Consider the following 19,044-nt stretch of genomic DNA (forward strand, 5'->3'; position numbering starts at 1 on the left):
GTCCTAGGTGCACTTTACACAGAGGGAAATGTTGAAAGACTTACTTTATCCAGCCTTCTGACAGAACTCAGAACTTGGGTTTACTTAATTATTGGCTGCTTCTAAATCATTTCCTTTTTGTGAGGGCGTAGTAATCATGGCACCAAGAAAGGACTCATCTTTTTGGTTCATGAAATGGCCAAACCTAGTAGTAATATGAATAGCATTAGAAAATCAGAAATTGCCCTTTTAAGGACTCATTTTCCCACAGAATAGACACTATGTTCTACATAGGATTAAGGATTTCTTAAATCCAACCACTTCTTTTTTTGAGAGAAAGTGAGAGCATGTGGGGAAGAGGGGGAAGGGACAGAGGGAGAGGGAGAGAAAGAATCTCAGGCAGGCTCCATGCCCAGATCAGAGCCTGACATGGGGCTCCATCTAACAACCCTGAGATTATGACCCTGAGATCATGACCTGAGCTGAAATTAAGAGTCAGACACTTAACTGACTCACCCACCCAGGCTGCCCTCTAACATCTTATGTAAAGAACTCAATAAGAAAACTTCAGCCCTGCTTACCACACTCCCCAACACACACAAATGCAAATCATGATCAGCTTGGTCCAACACCTCCTCACTCCAAAGAAAAAAAAAGGAAAGAAGAAGAAGAAGAAAGAAACAATTAGAAAAACAAAATGTTCTAAAATCTCTTATATAGTCAAATTAGCTATCTCAAATTATTTTTTAAGTGATTTTTAAATATTCTTTAAGGAAGGCTAGCAGATTACTTTTAGTTAGTCATATTCTACACGAATTGCCCTTTTAAATACTGTTGTACTAGCCTCTAGAGAACAGTGATAAATGTGTGAAAATTTAGAATGTAGTAGCAACGTAAATTACTGTGATTAATGAGCAAGTCTCCTTTGCCATACTACTCTCGATATTAATTTTTTTCATGCCAAACTAATGTTTGTTTAAATGACTTTTCTTTCTAGATACAGCTCTGTTTTCTAAACTTTGAAGAATAATGATTTACTAGTTCACAGTATAATTCGTACAGTGAATAAATGGCAGAATTTATGTTTAAAAAAGTACTTTCAGGGGCACCTAGGTAGCTCAGTCAGTTAAGTGTCTGCCTTTTTCTCAAGTCATGATCCCAGGATTCCGGGATCGAGCCCCGTGTCCATCTCCCTGCTAGTGGGGAGTCTGCTTCTCCTCTGTCCCTCATCCCATTCTTGTGCTCTCTCTCTCTCTCAAATAAATAAATAAAATCCCTTTAAAAAAGAAAGTACTTCCAGGCTATTAAAGTTATCCATCCTTGGGTGCCTGGGTGGCTCAGTGGGTTAAGCCGCTGCCTTCGGCTCAGGTCATGATCTCAGGGTCCTGGGATCGAGTCACGCATCGGGCGCTCTGCTCAGCAGGGAGCCTGCTTCCTCCTCTCTCTCTCTCTCTCTCTCTGTCTGCCTCTCTGCCTACTTGTGATCTCTCTCTGTCAAATAAATAAATAAAATCTTAAAAAAAAAAAAAAGAAATACCTTAAAGTTATCCATCCTCATCCAAAGATTAAAAACTATATAATAGGAAAATACCTATAGGCTTCATATTTTTTTAAATTTTTTTAAATTTATTTTCAGCATAACAGTATTCATTGTTTTTGTACCACACCCAGTGCTCCATGCAATCTGTGCCCTCTCTAATACCCACCACCTGGTACCCCAACCTCCCACCCCCCCGCCACTTCAAACCCCTCAGATTGTTTTTCAGAGTCCATGGTCTCTCATGGTTCACCTCCCCTTCCAATTTACCCCAGACCCCTTCTCCTCTCTAACTCCCCATGTCCTCCATGCTATTTGTTATGCTCCACAAATAAGTGAAACCATATGATAATTGACTCTCTCTGCTTGACTTATTTCACTCAGCATAATCTCTTCCAGTCCCGTCAATGCTGCCACAAAAGTTGGGTATTCGTCCTTTCTGATGGAGGCATAATACTCCATAGTGTATATGGACCACACCTTCCTTACCCATTTGTCCACTGAAGGGCATCTTGGTTCATATTTTTTTATTCATCAGATTATTTTATTTATTTATATTTTATTCATTTATTTATTTATATTGTTTAATGTTTCACTGAACTTTATTTTGTGAGGTAGGATTGACAGGTTTACAGCAAAAAAAATGAGATTTTTTTTTTTTTAGTTAAGTTTTAAAATGCTAAAGAGGAAAAAAAAGAGAATCTTTAAAATTCTGTAGATTTTTTTTTACAAAACATTGGTACTCAAAAAAATATATCTGTTTGAATTTCAAGCTAAGTGAGAGTTTGCAGAAAAGAATACTTCCATAAGCACATTCTCTGGCATTGACATGACATACAGAAAATAGTGGGAAACTGTCTCCAAAGATCACAAAGTACCTAGCCTCTTAATCCCACCTCATATAGCATCTATTTTTTCTTGGAGCAAGAAAAACAAGTATTTTTAATTAATGAACTAGGCTTTCTACTTTTCTCATTGGGTTTGTTTTGTTTTGTTTGTTGAGTAAAAGTCAAAGTCCGCAAGATCTGCTCTGTAAGTGTGTATCTGAAAGACTGTTGCCCCCCAGTTCTCTCAGACTTAACTTTAATTCTAGGAAAACCTTAATAATTATGGCACTTCAGAATGAGCAAGCAGAGATTTACAGTATCTTAGATCACCTTAGATCTCCAATAGGGTTTGAAGACCTGAGAAGAGGCAGCTGTACCTGGCACACTGGCTGCAGCAGAGCAGGGCTAGCCAAAGCCAAGAGGAGATAAGAGCGGAAGGATAGTAGATAGTCAGGTTGGGTGACATAAACAGTGCCACGGAGGGCAGAATCCTCAGCCTCTTTCCCAGGGGCTTTTAATGTTTGGAGAAGATCATGTAAGTATAGGACATGTATTTTAATTATGGCACATATTTGAAAAAATCCTAATTTTCTGCTTTCCCAGAATCATTACTAAGACAAACACCACTAATTTCTCAGTGGCCCAAAAAAAAAAAAAAAGTGGGTTAAACCCAGGAAATTTTATTAACACCGGAGTTTTAGGAAAGTAATATTTGGGACACACATCATTTGGCTCATTAATTTAAAAACAAAAACAAAAACAAAAAACACTGTATTCAGGGTTCTACCAATTTTCTTAAAATAAATGTTAATTTGAGATTTTTATTCTAGACCACTAATTCTACGTATGTCTTTTCTGTTGTTTGTTTTTCTGCAGTGATGAATCTAACCTTCCGAGCATGAAGTTGTATATATAATGGTCCACTTTTTATATTTATAGCTGAAAATCGAATTGCAAATTTTACAAGTCTGAGATATGTTTACATAGAGCTGCTTCTTCCTGTTTGCAGTAGTACACATGTCCATCCTTTCTCCACTTACATCTGAAACTGGGCAATATGTGAAACCAGTGAGAAGCCTGCAAAAAAATATAAATCAGTATCTCTTTATCTTATGTGAAGATATGTATTTAAACAGATACATCAGTGATAGAGAATGATAGTTTTTGCTCTTTTCTGACTTTGGGCTTGTTAATTGCATGGACAAAAAGCGCCATGAAATAGTTTACATGAAATTGTGACCAAATATGGACTCAAAACTATGAAATGTACTCTACTAACTGATTGTAGAGCCTGCCATCGCATCCCTACTCAACTTCACTGTTAGCATTGCTTCATGCCCACACCGCCCACTGAAACTAACAAAAAAAGCATGACCGTGTGCCAAGCCTGTTTGTCATTCAGATGCTAGCATGCCACTTGATGAGTCCTCTGATCACATCTGAGCTTTTATTTCTTTTGTCATCTCAAGGGGGTTACACCATGGCTTATTGCCAAAAAGAGATAAGGTGGCGGAGAGCACACACACAAATGGTCTTGTATTTTGAGGGCGTTGCAGTCCCGACTGCAGACCTCCAGCTTCCAGGATCGCGGGCTCACATGGCCACCTTGGTTGAACTATCAAGGGGTTGAGCTGGTTGCCGCCGATCTTTGTCCTTGGGCTGCCCTTGACAGTGAAGACAAGGGAAGAGGACCAGTTCGGCATCCTGCGCTGTCTCTCCTGTGACCAAGTAGGAAAGAGGTTTACACACGCAGGCACCCAGAACAACAGACTTTAAAAAAATAATAATAAACTGAGTTCCAACAAGTGTTAATATGGGTGCTTTTGGAAACTGACAGAGGCATAGAGCACTTCTTTTGGGTAGGAGATTCTTGGAATGTCAGCCCCTGTTCCTGCAGACAAAGGATGCGTACATCCCACCAAAGGGAAGGGGTACCACTCCTGAGAATAGGTTGACTGAAATAACCTCTTCTGAAATTGTGGGGGAATGTACCCTACAAACTCTATTGAAGCTGATGCTCTCCTTTCTTCCGAGATCCAACCCATTTCAAACATTTTCTACAAAGTTCTAGAAACAGAAAGATATTTTTCATTCTTTTTTTATGCTTTTCTTTTCTAGTCCCAGGAATATTAAGAAAAGATTTGTTTCAGTTTTTGTCACATTTGTTTTGTACAATTTTTTAAAAGAAGGTCTTCAAATCCCAATAACTTGGTAGCAGTAGTCAAGCTGACTTTTTACTAACTTCTCTCTTGTTCTGAATAACTGAAGAGAATATAAAAGAAACACTGCTTTCAGTTCAGTCATTGTAAAGTATCAAAGTCAAGCAATTTCTTGAATTCTTTTTGACTTTTTTTTCATATGATGACTGCAACTTACATAGTGATCATCAGTTAAGTCAAGATTTGGTCACATTTGATAGTATTAACTCATTTCTATTTCTTATCATTCTATTTAGATTTAAGTTTTGTCCATATTTAGATTTCTTTATCTGTTTTGTTTTTTTTTTTACATTTCTAAATGTTTGTCTTAGGCACAGACCAAATCTGTGTGTCAGAAAGCTGTGAAATATAGTTGCCATAGAATATTTTTCATCTACTTGCTCAAAACTTACTTAATTGTATTAGACTGAGCATTTCTTTGCACAGTAAAGAGTTGGTGATATGTTTTGAAATGCTTATTCTGAGTGGAAGGGTTACATTAAGGGAAACACCATCAAAGAAGAGTATAGTCACTCTTTCAGCCCATAGGACAATATACTTTCTCTCCTGACTCAATGTCATTTTGTGGGAACATTTCTAGCTCCATTCATAAGTTTTCACCGCCAGAGGGAAAATTAGCTCATCACTGACTTATGGTGACAACAATTAAGATATGACTATAAGACAAAGATCTTACAATGCTTGGGATCTCTTTCATATTCTACAACCAAATGTTCAATTATACAAAATGCCTTCTTTTTATTTCTAATAAGTTTTTGAGATTGGAAAGATGTCCAAATTATTAGATCAATACAATTGGTAACATTTCTAATAACATTCCACACTTGAGGCCAGTTCGGCATTTTTAAAACAATAGAAGGCCTTTATTTTCCAACCATCTCTTGTTTGACATGGTTAGGAAAAAGTATTGTTCAATGTCTGAAACGATTTGTCTTACATGGTTTGGAAAAATGAACCAAAGCAGGTAGAACTACTGTCTCTTCAGGAAAACAAGCAGCAGTGTCTTGAAAAAATCTGGTGGCTATATTTCTTTCTATCTTTCTTTCTACTCCTCCAGTAGAAAGAGGTATTGAGATGAATCACTATTGAAAACTTGCGCAGCTTCAAAACAAAATACCTCAATATCAAGAAGAAACATTTTATACACACAAAAAAAATTTTTTTGAACATAGCCCTTTAAGAATACCCTTCTGTCCTAGGTTATGTTGGGTTTTTTGCTCTATAACTGATTTGACAACATTGATTTTTATTCTATGAGTAAGAGAAGCTGTAGACTCCTATTACATTAATTTCCTTGAGAAAAACAAAGAGATGATTGTACTCTTCTTCGTTCAATGGAATTATTAGGTCTTAACCACCATGGATAACCTTGAACTTTTAGTTACTAAAATATTTCCAGCCATCCATGTTGTCATCAATATAGAGAATTCTCAAATATTGCCGAATGAACTAAAAACTTATGTCTGCTGGCATATGTGTTGGCAGATATCTAGTTTTCTTCAAGATTTCCAACCCTTAATTTGAGTTATTGGATAGAAGATTGAGAAAAAATATGTGAAAGACACATTGGAAATAAGTCAAGAGCTACTTCTATTTCTGATAGGCATCTTTTAAGGATGCCAAATCAGTATGTGTTTTAGCTTTAATATTGTTTTCCATTCATGTTGGTGCTAATGCATTTTTTTTTTCTTTATGGACAATGCAACTCTACTATGGATAATTTCATTTTTCTGTTTAATAGCATTCCTAAACTGTTAGTGTGTGATTTTATTTTTAAAGTTCATGAATTTGCTGTAATATGTTTCAGTGACCAGTCTTTCCTAATGTAAAACAAAACAGTGTACCTAGAGATGATGTGTGTTTACTTGGATCATGGATCCTTTTATTTCATGTTCATTGCATATACCATATGCCTTTACCAACTTTCATCCTCATTTTTTTTAGCTTATTTCATTTGATGAAATCTGACAAAACCGATGTTAAAGAAGTCTAACACATTCATAGAGTACCTGACACACAAATATGCCCCAGTTTTTCTTCTAGCTTTCATTTTCATTATGAGAAGCTATCCTGGAGGATTTTTCTTTCTTGTTTGATTTTATAGAAAACATAAGAATATCTTGGATTTCTACCAAAAACAAAAAAATATGTTCTTGAATTTACTTTCTGTCCATGATGTTCTGATGGGACAGTAAAAACATATGCTTCTGTAGTGCATGCTAGAGGTCCTCTGTCTACACCATATACATATATCTGCTAGTTTGGAAAATGGTCAGATCAGCATGTCAAGACCTATGGAAAAATTGTCCAGTATCTTGTGTTTTTATCACTTAAAAATGTGCTTAAATTTCCAAGGTTTTTTTTATATTACTATTGTACCATAAAAAGCTAATACTGCTTTTCATCCTTTTTTTTTTTTGCCACTATATATTATCTTACCCAGAAATGAGTTATGCTTGAATAGCAGGTGGTGTTTTAATCTTCTAGTAAGCAATCATAGGAACATGCAGAGATTGATATTTGAAATCTTGTTTTTCCTCTATGTCTTCATAACCAAGTTATATTAATAATTAACATTACTAAAATGAACTTTTAAATTTCTACTAAAACAAATTAAAAAAAAAAAAACTCTGCTATCTCTGTAAAATCAAGTCCATAGCAACCTAATCATATGTTCTCAAAAATAATAATTAAGAATAAGCACCTGTGATTCTGGCAATTAAAAAATCTTCATTTCTAGTGGAATTAACATATCTGATCAATTATGATTCTGCTAAAATTATTTTAAAATGTGAGGAACTTCCGTCCCTACTTTTCCCCCTTTTTTCATATTGGCTAGATTTACTTTATGCTGTAGCAGAGATAAGCTTCCAACTTAAGCTTTTGGTGGATTTTGTTTTGCTAATCCAATACTGAAACATTTTAATGGTATTTCTGATATTTTAAATGTGTTTAATGCAGAAGATTCCCTATGCTGCTTTATTGACAGAACTGTCCTTTGGGGAATAGGAAGATTTTTTTCAACCTGATCTGTTGTGTTTGATTTATCGATAAAGTACCGTTTTTCAAAATGTAGTAGATATCCTCACATATCTCAGAAATATTAATAAATTGGATTCACAAAAGAATGTCTTACCTATTGTTGACATTTATGTGAATATTCTTTATACTGTTGTAAATGTTTCATGCGACTTAACATTTTAAAAAGATGTATGTATCTGATTTTCCATTAGAAAATATTATATTTTTATTTGTATTTTTTACATTTTAAAGTTCATCTCTATGTGCAGCTATTTTTATATTGCCAAAAAAATCACGTGAATACAAAATAAGAGGAAAATGCAAAAAAAAATATTTTGGCAAGCATTACACTGCATATTTTTCTTAACATTTTGTGGGCCAGTCTCTTGTAATTGATTATTCTAAGAATGTGTTGTGTCTTATCACTGTAAATATGGCACAAACCTGTTTTTCTCTATAGTGTACATAACTGAAAGCTTGAATGCTCCCTGTTTGATTTCTTATTTCAATTTCATTATAATTTCTCCAGCTGACATTGCTGAATCAAAAGACATGCGGTTTTTGATGTGCAGTTTGGAGATAATAGCATTGTGTTCAGTTTCTAATTTGTTTTTATTTGCTTTTTTAACTTGTTTTCAGGGTTCCTAGTTTGTGAGAAGTTGATCTTCAGAATTATTTTTACACTATTTATGACTTATTTTCATAATGTAAAAAGTGTGTAATTATTACAATATTAATCCAAACAATGGTAATGAATTGTATTGTTATAAAGCTTTATTGATGTTCATGGACACCTTGGCCTGTTTTCTCTGATTTAAACACAGTCCATAAAGAATTCTGTTTCATTCTTCTACAATATTGCAATGTCACCATTCCACTCAGTGCACTATAACAAGCTCTGGTGATTTTCTATTAGAACAACAACAGCAACAGCTAGCACTTTTGTTTATTAGATTATGCTCCTAGGTTGGGCTTGCCTTCCCACCTCACTTTTTCCTTTCAGGATTCTCCATTTTCATGACTTAAGCTTCCTTATACCCAACTGGCTCTTAACTCTACCACATTGAATCAGTCATTACTGTGTGAGTAAAATGTAGTGCATACCAGTCAGCTGAATGCATTGAATAACGAACGACTGAATGCCTCCACTAAAGTCACCAGTTGTTTCCCAGTCCTGACTAAACGCAGTCCTCATCTTTACTACCCTCACCACCACCACTGGATGAAGTTGCCCATAGCTGTCCTCTTTTTTTTTTTTTTTTTTTTTAAGATTTTATTTATTTATTTGACAGACAGAGATCCCAAGTAGGCTGAGAAGCAGGCTCCCCGCCGAGCAGAGAGTCCAATGCAGGGCTCCATCCCAGGACCCTGGGACCATGACCTGAGCCAAAGGCAGAGGCTTTAACACACTGAGCCACTCAGGCGCCCCTACACAGCTGTGCTCTTAAACACCCTTCCCTTTTTCAAACCTCCCCCCATCTTCTCTAATCTCCACTCTCCTTGCTCTCTATGCCTGATCTTGCATGCACAGAAGAAAAACCATCTACAGAAGAGACTTCATCGAATACTTCCACCAAGACTGAAAATGTATTCATATATTTACCATTAATTTCCTTCACTTCTATTATGATGGAAATTAATGTCGCTCTTCCCACTTAAAGCTAACCTCAGCTCCAGATGCTCCACTTCCACCTCAGGATTTGCAGGAATCGTGTTCTGTTATACTAATCTCTACTCTTCAAACTCCACCCTAATCACATTTAAATATATTCAATTATCTTCCATTTTTATAAAAGCTTTTCCTCAATGCCACGCGCCCCTTTAGCTGCTGCTCTCTCTCTTTGCTGTTTCCACTTCAGAGCTTGGAGATTGATTATATATCCAGTCAACCCATGCCTCACCTCCCATTAACTCCTCAATCCACTGATAAGCTCTGCCCCACCAGTCCACCTAACTATTCTCTCCCATAGTGAATTCCTAAAGTTCTAGAAATTAAGTTACCATCAAGAGCCCCAATCTCCCTCCAATCTCCAATTTTTACTGCATCTGCCTACTTCCAGATGTGCACTTCAAACTCAGTAGGTGCAGAACTGAACTTGCCCTCTGCCACCTGACCCTGTTCTCCCTCCTATGCTTTGTATCTCAGGGAATGGGATCACCATTCACATCATGGGCAACACCAAAACTTCCCTGTGATATCTGACTCAACCCTAACCCTCACCATCGCCAGTTACTCTCCATGGCCAACTGATTCCCTGGCTCAACATATACCAGATCTACAATCTTGATGGCATCTCTATGGTGAGAATTGGGTGACTTGTATCTCTTACCTGGATTACTACAGTAGCATATCTTACAATACAGTTGATCTTTGAACAATGCATGAGTTACAGATGCCAACCCCCTCATAGTGGAAAATCTGTGTATTACTTTTGTCTCCCCCAAAACTCAACTACTAATAGCCTACTGTTGGCCAGAAGTCTTACCAGTAACATAAACAACACATACTTTGTATGTTGTATATCTTATATACTGTATTCTTATAATAAAGTAAGCTAGAAAAAAAAGAAATGTTAAGAAAATATTAATGAAAAGAAAATACATTTATAGTACTGTAGCTATATTTTAAAAATTCTATATGTAAATGGACTCAAGCAGTTCAAATCTGTGTTATTCAAGGATCATCTGTAGTTGGTCTTACCTTATACAATAGCCAGAATCTTTCCCTGCTTAAAACTCTTTAAACTGAAACTCTTTGCTTCTCTCAGAATAAATTTCAGACTTTCTGTTTCTATTTATAAGGTTCTCTATACTCTGCCCATATCTAGTTCTCCAGGCTTACCCCTTATCGTTTTTCCCTTGCACTTTATGTACTTATGTACTTATTTTTCAGTTCTTCAATCAGGCTCTTCTCTGTCATTTCCAGGTCTTAACTCTGACACTTCTTCATCTTTTTTTTTTTTTTTAAACAAAAATTCACTTCATCTCCCTCTTTTTTTTTTTTTAATTTAAAGATTTTATTTATTTATTTATTTGACAGAGAGAGATCACAAGTAGGCAGAGAGGCAGGCAGAGAGAGAGGAAGAAGCAGGCTCCCCGCAGAGCAGAGAGCCCGATGTGGGGCTCGATCCCAGGACCCTGAGATCATGACCTGAGCCGAAGGCAGAGGCTTTAACCCACTGAGCCACTCAGGCGCCCCCGTCTCCCTAACTCTTAACAATCCTTCAAGTCTCAGTTTAGACATTGCTAGCTCTGGGGAAAATTCTCTAGAACCTCAAATCTTGATTAGGCATCTCTCCTCTGTGCTCCCTTTGCATCTTCGAGGTCATTTATCACAGCACTTTTGACATGGTTTTTCTTTATAGAGGTGTATCTTTGTAGTTTGCTCTTATGTCCTTCATTCCAGCATGATACCTGGCATATAGTTGGTGCTCCACAAATATTTGTTGAATAAATAAGTGAATAAAAGCAATTACCCAAACGAATGCAGAACAGGCTATCCAAGGATAATAAAAACAACTGAACGTGAGAATATGGAATCAATGGTAAGCATATAATTCATGTTAAAACTGTTATGACTATTCCATTGTTTCAAACATGATAACAATGAATCCCTTGTCACAAAGGACATAATTCTATAAGCGTCTTCCTCTTTCTATTCTCTTACTAATTATAGTATCGGCCCTAAATAGTGACAGGGAAAAAAAAAAAAAAACCTTAAAAGAAACATTCCTCACTCTTTTTCGTCCAAATTATATTCTCCAGAAAAGAGATGCACTTTGAAATAGTAGTAGGTATTCCACAGATAAAGACATTAAATGCAAGACTACGAACTGGAATGTTTAGGAAAGGGACCAAAGGTATAGTTTCCACAGAACACAGTTTGGACACAGCTGTTTTACAGCATTATTTAACCTACTTCACTCAAAAACTGCTATAGCTCAGGTATGTGGGTTCTTCTCCTGTCACAGGAGTTCTTCCAAGGAGTGACTCTATGCAAAGCTGTCTTCAGTGGTAACGCCTCATTATTTGGCACTCTTTTCCACTCCCCATTGCTACCTTCAATCCCCTCTCATATCTCCACCCTAAAATGTACAAGGATTCATTTCTTAGCTTGGATTAGAAACTAATTTCAGTGTTGACCCAAATCCATCATTCAAGGGCAATGACAAGATCCAAGAGTAATAATGTTCCATTTGGGAAATGTGTTTCAACAGAGTACATAATAGGCAGTCAACCAGAAACTAACTTTTCTTGCTAAATTATGAATTTGTGCTTGCAAATTAAAGGGGAGGTTGGAATATGAGAAAAGGGAACGAAGGTGAACCATATTTATATTGAGCCAATATATCAAGTCACTGATTGAGAAAGTAGGAACACTGAAATGGTCAGATTGTAGAAGACATAGTTATTGACCCTACCTGTGACTGAAATGTTGGTAGACGCATAAAGCATCAAATATCTTAAGCATGTTGGGCTTCAATAACCATGGAGTTTCCTGAACTATTCTGCTCCATTCAGAAAATAAAAACAAACATACCCAAAAGCAAGTGACAGTGGGAAAACTGGGTAAAGGTGTTTGACAAGAGAATTTGTCCCTGGATAAATTTTAGCCTCATATTTTGCATTATTTGCTGTTTTAAACTTACTATCCATAATTCACTATGCATAGCTTACTACCATATTAGCTGTCACTTCTCTTCTTTAATTCATCTATTTTGGTGCTGCTCTGAGAATGCCACCACAATAAAGGTAACTTCCCTACTTTCAGAGCTAAAGGATTTATTAATTTTGGAAGATTCTTTCCTCCCTAACTCATTAACTTTCCCAAAATACAAGAAAGGGAAGAAGCCTAATTATATTATTCTCTTAACAGAAAAAGAGGGGGAGAAATATAAAACATTAAAAAGGGAAAATTAAGATATAGGATTTAATGAAATTTTCTAAGTACTCCTGATAAAAATTGAAATGGAATGAAGTTTCCTTAACCTGATACAGTAAACATCTTTTTTTTTTTAAAGATTTTATTTATTTATTTGACAGAGATCACAGGTGGGCAGAGAGGCAAACAGAGGGGGAAGGGGGAAGCAGGCTTCCTGCTGAGCAGAGAGCCTGATGTGGGGCTTGATTCCAGGATGCTGAGATCATGACCTGCCAAAGACAGCGGCTTAACCCACTGAGCCACCCAGGCGCCCAGCATCTTTCTCTTTTTAAAAACCACTTAATTAAGGATATGATTGACATACAAAAAGCTGCATATAATTCATGTTTACAATCTGAGGAGTTTGGAGATACATATATACTCATGAAGCCATCACCACAATCTACAAACGTCTTTCTTAACAGCAAAAAGTTAGAAATATTCCCTTTAAAATCAAGACAGGAAATGGGTATTTAATATCACCATTTTATTAAATACTGTATTGAAAGTGTCAGCCAATGCAATTAGAAAAGAAAAAATAATGTAAAAGAGTTGAAAAGAAACAAAACTGCCTGTATTCATTTTCTATGACCAAATGTAACAAATCACCAAAATCTGAAACAATACAAATATATTATCTTGCAGTTCCATATTTCAGAAATCCTAAGAGGATCTCACTAGGGTAAAATCAAGTTGCTGGCAGGGCAGCATTCCTCTCTGAGGACTCTAGGGGAGAATCAATATCCTTGCCTTTTCCAGCTTCTAGTGGCTGCCTGCATTGCTTGGTTCTTTCTTCTGTCTTCAAAACCAGCAACATCAAACCAGGTCCTCCTGACTTTGCCACCTCTCTGGTTCTTCCACTTCTGCCTCTCTCTCCTTCTTTGAAGAACACTTTACATTCATCTTACTTGGATAATCTGGGATAATCTCGTTAGTCAGCTAATTGGCAAACTTAACTTTTCTGCCACTTTAATTCTTTTTCAGCATATAGCATACCATGTTCATCGTTTCCAGGAACTAAGACATGAATATCCTTGTGGGGGTCATTATTCTGCCTACCATTCTGCCATTTTTCACAGGTTATTCAACTGTGTGTGTAGATAAACCCAAAGAAGCTACAAATTATCAGATTTTGTAGTATTGATATCTTCTAAAAATTATAAATAGTTAACATAGCATTGATATTTTTAGATAAAGCAAGAGTCCTATTCACATCCCGTGTTTCACATGCTATACTACTAAGAATACTTGAAATTTTTCTCATTATGCTAATACTTAAATATGCATTGACTCCTATTTATCTTCAGAATATTATGGTGTGTGGTTTTTGCTGTTTTTACTGATACAAACTCGAAAGCTCTTTCTGATTGTATTGTTTAGTTTTAAGCTATTTGAAGATTTCCTGAGAGAGCATGTGACAAGATACTACGATTACATTCTGTCACACTGACTCCTCATAACACTGAAAACAACTATTGTTCTCCTTCTACAAATAAAAAAAAGAGCTGAGACTCAGAGAAGTTCCATCACTGGTTGTCCAGTCAATAAGTGACTGAGCAAGGACTTCTATGCAGGACAAACGTTACAGCTGTGGAGAACTCTACCACCTTACAGCTTCACTGCTCTGCCCTCCAGGAGGCACTCGGTGCCCCTACCATTTCCTCCAACTCTGAGATGACAAGACTCCTTATGTGATGAATGACAATAATCTTCCATTAATAAGTAATTATAATTACACCAAGTCAGTTAATAATAATAAAAAATTAATTCCACTGGTAAGTACTCTTTACACCCTTAGCTATTCTTTTCTTCTCAGAACAAAAGCTCTGCCTGTCTGTTATCATAGAGGCAAGTTTGCAGATAAGAAGGTTTCAGTCTGTACTGGGAACACGAACCATTTGTTCTTAAAAACTAAATGCTCTTTCTTGAATTTCAGTGACAATTTTACTGTCCCACAAGTTTCTGTATAGCCCCTGTACATAGGCCTAAGCACCAGTCATGAAAGGAAAGGTAATGTGGGATCTATGTGGTTTTCTTCTTGTGTCTCCAGCTCTACTGAGGTATAATTGACAAATAAAAAGTGTATACATTGCACGTGCACAATATGATGTTCTGGTGTGTGCACAGATTGTGAAATGATCGTGACCATCAAGCTGATTAATATATCCATCACCTCACTTAGTTGCCATTTCATGTTTGTGAAAGTGGTGAAAATACTTAAGATCTACTCTCTGAGCACATTTCAAGTATACAAACCCATGGCCTTTCTGGGCCTTCCTGTACCAGTATCATTGAAATAAAATACATTTTGTTCCACCAAAAACAATTTCAAGTCTACAGTATAGTATAGACAATTTCAAATCTACAATATAGTACAGTATAGTATAGTATACAGTATAGTATTGGCTATAGTACAGTATAGTATAGTATAGATATACTGTATATATATATACAGTATAGTATAGTGGTCACCATGCTGTACATGAGGTCTCCAGAGCTTATTCATTCTGCAGAACTGAAACTTTGTGCTCCCCATTTCTCCTAACACCCAACCCCTAGCAACCACGATTCTACTCTCACCTATTTTAGATTCCACATAGAGTGAAATCATGTAGTATTTGTCTTTCTGTATCTGGCTTCTTTCACTTAACCTGACATCTGTGTTCAACCATGTTGTCCAAATGGCAGGGTTTCTTTCCTTTTTAAGGCTGAATAATATTCCACGATATATAATTTTTTCTTCATCCATTCATCCACTGACAACACTTAGGTTATTTCCCTATCTTGGCTACTGTGAATAATACCATGGTAGTTTTCTTCTACTACCTTGTATTTAAAAATAGTGAGTGTCATCACCTCCCAAGACACTCAACAAGTTTCCTTGCATAAAGATAGTGAACTACTAACAGGAGAGAGATATGAGACTCTCAAGAATGAACAATTAGAGGGAAGGGCACCAAAAGACAGCTGTATAGGGGTGCCTGGGTGGCTCAGTGGGTTAAGCCTCTGCCTTCAGCTCAGGTCATGATCTCAGCATCCTGGGATTGAGCCTCACATTGGGCGCTTTGCTCAGCAGGGAGCCTGTTCCCCCTCTCTGCCTGCCTCTCTGTCTACTTATGATCTCTCTCTTTCTGTCTCTCTCTCTCTCAAATAAATAAATAAATAAATAGTCCAAAATAAATAATAAATAAATAAATAATCTTAAAAAAAGAAAGAAAGAAAGAAAGCTGTATTAAGAGTCCTTTACGTAGAGGCATTTTGTAACATTTTCACCCATGTTGTTATCAGTGTAGTTCCACCTCTGAACAATCTAGAACTTCAAGTGTCTTTCTCAGGCACCTCCACAGGCCAGAACACTTATATAACTCTGATACTTCGTGCTCCAAGTCTGGCACAATGAGGCATATTATATTAACAAAGACAAAGAGATTATTAATACCTAGCTTCGGATAATGGGTTTTTCATGACCAGTCTCTTCCTGTTCAAGTTCAACAGTGCAGAACTTGATTGACACTCAGTAAAAGTAAACTAAGAAAAATATTGTCACAGATAACTGTAGCAGTATTTCTTCTGTCATATGACTCCCTAGCAACTCCGCATATAGTTGTATTCTCTTAAAGATACTGACTCTTAAGATACTTGACTAAAATCTATTTAGCTCCAAATTACAGCAAGAAGTCAGTAAATAGCGATGGTAATGCTTCCTCCGCAGAGGGGATGACCCTTCCTCATATGCCCTTGAGCTGCTTTCTAATACCAGTGATAGGTTTGCAATGAACCAAGAAAATGCTCTTATTCAAGGTCCTTTGAGGCCGGTGACGTGAATTTAAGCAATCCACTAACATGTCCAAACTTAACTAGTTCCTTGGCTTTATATAAAATGGGCACAGTGTGATCAAACTCTAATCAATTAGTTCTGCTCAACAAACTTGCAGAGGGTTGCAGACCAGCTCTGAAAATAAGACACAGAAAAATTCATGATCTATGCAGCTGATCCACATTCCAAAATATACAAGGATAATATTAAGATAGAAAACAATTGGGGCACCACCTGGGTGGTTCAGTGGGTTAAAGCCCCTGCTTTCTGTTCAGGTCATGATCCCGGAGTCCTGGAATCGAGCCCCGCATCGGGCTCTCTGCTCAGCAGGGAGCCTGCTTCCCCCTCTCTCTGCCTGCCTCTCTGCCGACTTGTGATCTCTGTCGGTCAAATAAATAAATAAATAAAATCTTAAAGAAAACAATAAAAAACAAGTTTCACTATATGATTAAGGTGCTAGTTTTATACTGAGGGTTTTAGAGGGGGTTTGGGGGTTGGGTGGGTATTAAGGAGGGCACGTATTGCATGGAGCACTGGGTGTGGTGCATAAACAATCTTGGAATACTGAAAAAAAATTACACTTAAAAAAGGTGCTAGTTTTGTTATATTTGCTATACTCAGAGAATATTTAGTCATTCACACTAAAATCACAAATTTGAGAAGTAAGAATCAGATAATGAAAAGGGATGCCTAGGAAGAAGCTGATAATCAGAATAAATTTAGCTAATGCTGAAAATATTCTGAGTTAAAACACATAACTGCAATCCATGTACCATGTGAGGCTGGTCATCGCAAGAAGAGTTTCCATCACATAGCCTTCCCTCGTTCACAGCACTTCCCTGCAGAGTATTTCTGAAGAATAATTACTTTTGGAATTCATCTTCCACTTGCCTTCTAAGGTGCTGAGGGCGCCTTCACATATAAAATGGAAGCAAGTAGAGCCTACCTGGAAAAAGAGACACAGCGTCAGTAAAATGTAAATAGGAATTGTTAGCAGTGGATTTCAGGACACTAATGAATGCAACGTTCCGACATTCAGAAATCCAAATCTGATTCTTCGATTAGGGCCCACCTTAATGCCCTCATCTCAACCTAATCATCGGCAAGGATTATTTCCAAATAAAATCACATTCACAGGCACCAGGGAATTAGGAATGCAACATCCTTTAGGGGGACAGAATTCGTCCCCTAACGGAAGAATAGAACAGAAGAGATAAGTTGAATACAAGTACAGCAGGTATCAGCCTGGGAGCTTGGCTTTTCCAGATTGAGAATCATGGTAGCCAGAAGACTACTGTGAAAGCCGGAGTCATGTTCTGGGAGTGACATGGATACCCTAAAAATAAAAGGTTTGGCATACAGCACATTGTTTCTGCCAGATACTTTTTAAAAAGAGAGGGTTTCGTAGTAAAGACATTTAGTTTTGGTATTCTACGAGGTTGTTTATTAAGAACAGATTCTTGGGGCACCCAGGTGGCTCAATGGGTTAAGCACCTGACTCTTGATCTTGACTGGCGACTTGATCTCTGGTTGTGTGCTCAGGCCCTGTTATGGGCTACATGCTGGTGTGGAGCATACTTTATACAAAAAAGAAAAAGAAGAAGAAGAACAGATTCTTAGGTAACTGACATAGGAATTTACTTTTTCAGACTTCACCAAAGTCTACAAGCTAACAACTGGAACAAAGAGATAAATAACTCAGGGGCGCCTGGGTGGCTCAGTGAGTTAAAGCCTCTGCCTTTGGCTCAGGTCATGATCTCAGGGTCCTGGGATCGAGTCCCGCATCGGGCTCTCTGCTCAGCAGGGAGCCTGTTTCCTCCTCTCTCTCTGCCTGCCTCTCTGCCTACTTGTGACCTCTGTCTGTCAAATAAATAAAATCTTTTAAAAAAAAGAGAGAGATAAATAACTCATAACTTTGCATAGCAATCATGAAAGACAGTTTTTCAGCTATGAAAAGTCTGTGTGTAAACCCAGTTTGGTTTCTGAGCCTACTTATGTAGCATTTTTTCCATAAGAGTAATATATAAAAATGGATTTTTCTCTTCCAAGTTTCTCATACGTATTAAATTTTTGAATGCAAAAAAAGGATCACATAAGAGGCAAATAAAAGGCAAAATAGTAAAAATCATGTATAATTTTAATATTTTGCACTTTTTCTTAATGAGCCTCCTAAACCTATTTTTTTTTAAAGATTTTATTTATTTATTTGACAGAGAGAAATCACAAGTAGGCAGAGAGGCAGGCAGAGAGAGAGAGGAGGAAGCAGGCTCCCCGCTGAGCAGAGAGCCCGATGTGGGACTCGATCCCAGGACCCTGAGATCATGACCTGAGCCGAAGGCAGCGGCTTAACCCACTGAGCCACCCCGGCGCCCTTAAACCTATATTTTTTAATGAAGTTATATTATAACTTTTTTCATCAATTAACTTCAGTGTAAATTACCCTTAAATTAGGGGTATTCTGCAATGAACTAAATAATTTTGTATTTCAAAATATTTAGAGTCTCATTGATAATAAGAGCACTGGGCTTACTATTAGGGAATGACTGGTATGCACAAAAGATCAAGATATATTTATATAAAGTGTAATAGTGTATTGGGTACATGGAGGCAAATGGAGTGGTCTTTACTCCTTCAGTAAACCTGTCCAACCCCTCATTTGATTTAAGATTTCAAAGCAGTTAGTCTTCTAAATGTGAAACTGAAATTTTCCCAGAATTTCTCTA

General features: G+C 37.0%; 1 protein-coding gene and 1 long non-coding RNA gene across 15 annotated transcripts in view; one reads left to right on the forward strand and one right to left on the reverse strand.

The window, feature by feature from the left end:
• The window catches only part of COL25A1 (collagen type XXV alpha 1 chain), a 460,001-nt gene extending 456,348 nt beyond the window's left edge, over nucleotides 1–3,653 (forward strand). For all 14 annotated transcript variants that reach the window (XM_013054002.2, XM_004748091.3, XM_045085556.1 and 11 more), the window contains one exon: nucleotides 3,220–3,653. In XM_013054002.2, the coding sequence (XP_012909456.1) occupies nucleotides 3,220–3,222 (3 nt within the window). In that variant the 3' untranslated portion in view covers nucleotides 3,223–3,653. The remainder of the gene's footprint in view (nucleotides 1–3,219) is intronic.
• A 330-nt stretch (nucleotides 3,654–3,983) lies between these two features.
• Nucleotides 3,984–19,044, reverse strand: part of LOC106005401 — a 32,714-nt gene continuing 17,653 nt past the window's right edge. The window contains exons 2-3 of the long non-coding RNA XR_001178721.2: nucleotides 17,095–17,267; nucleotides 3,984–4,061 (exon numbers count right to left, since the gene is read on the reverse strand). This is a non-coding gene — a long non-coding RNA (uncharacterized LOC106005401). The remainder of the gene's footprint in view (nucleotides 4,062–17,094; nucleotides 17,268–19,044) is intronic.

This window comes from Mustela putorius, unplaced genomic scaffold, assembly GCF_011764305.1.
Source record: "Mustela putorius furo isolate JIRA1106 unplaced genomic scaffold, ASM1176430v1.1 tig00000868_pilon_pilon_pilon, whole genome shotgun sequence".
Taxonomy (NCBI): domain Eukaryota; kingdom Metazoa; phylum Chordata; class Mammalia; order Carnivora; family Mustelidae; genus Mustela; species Mustela putorius.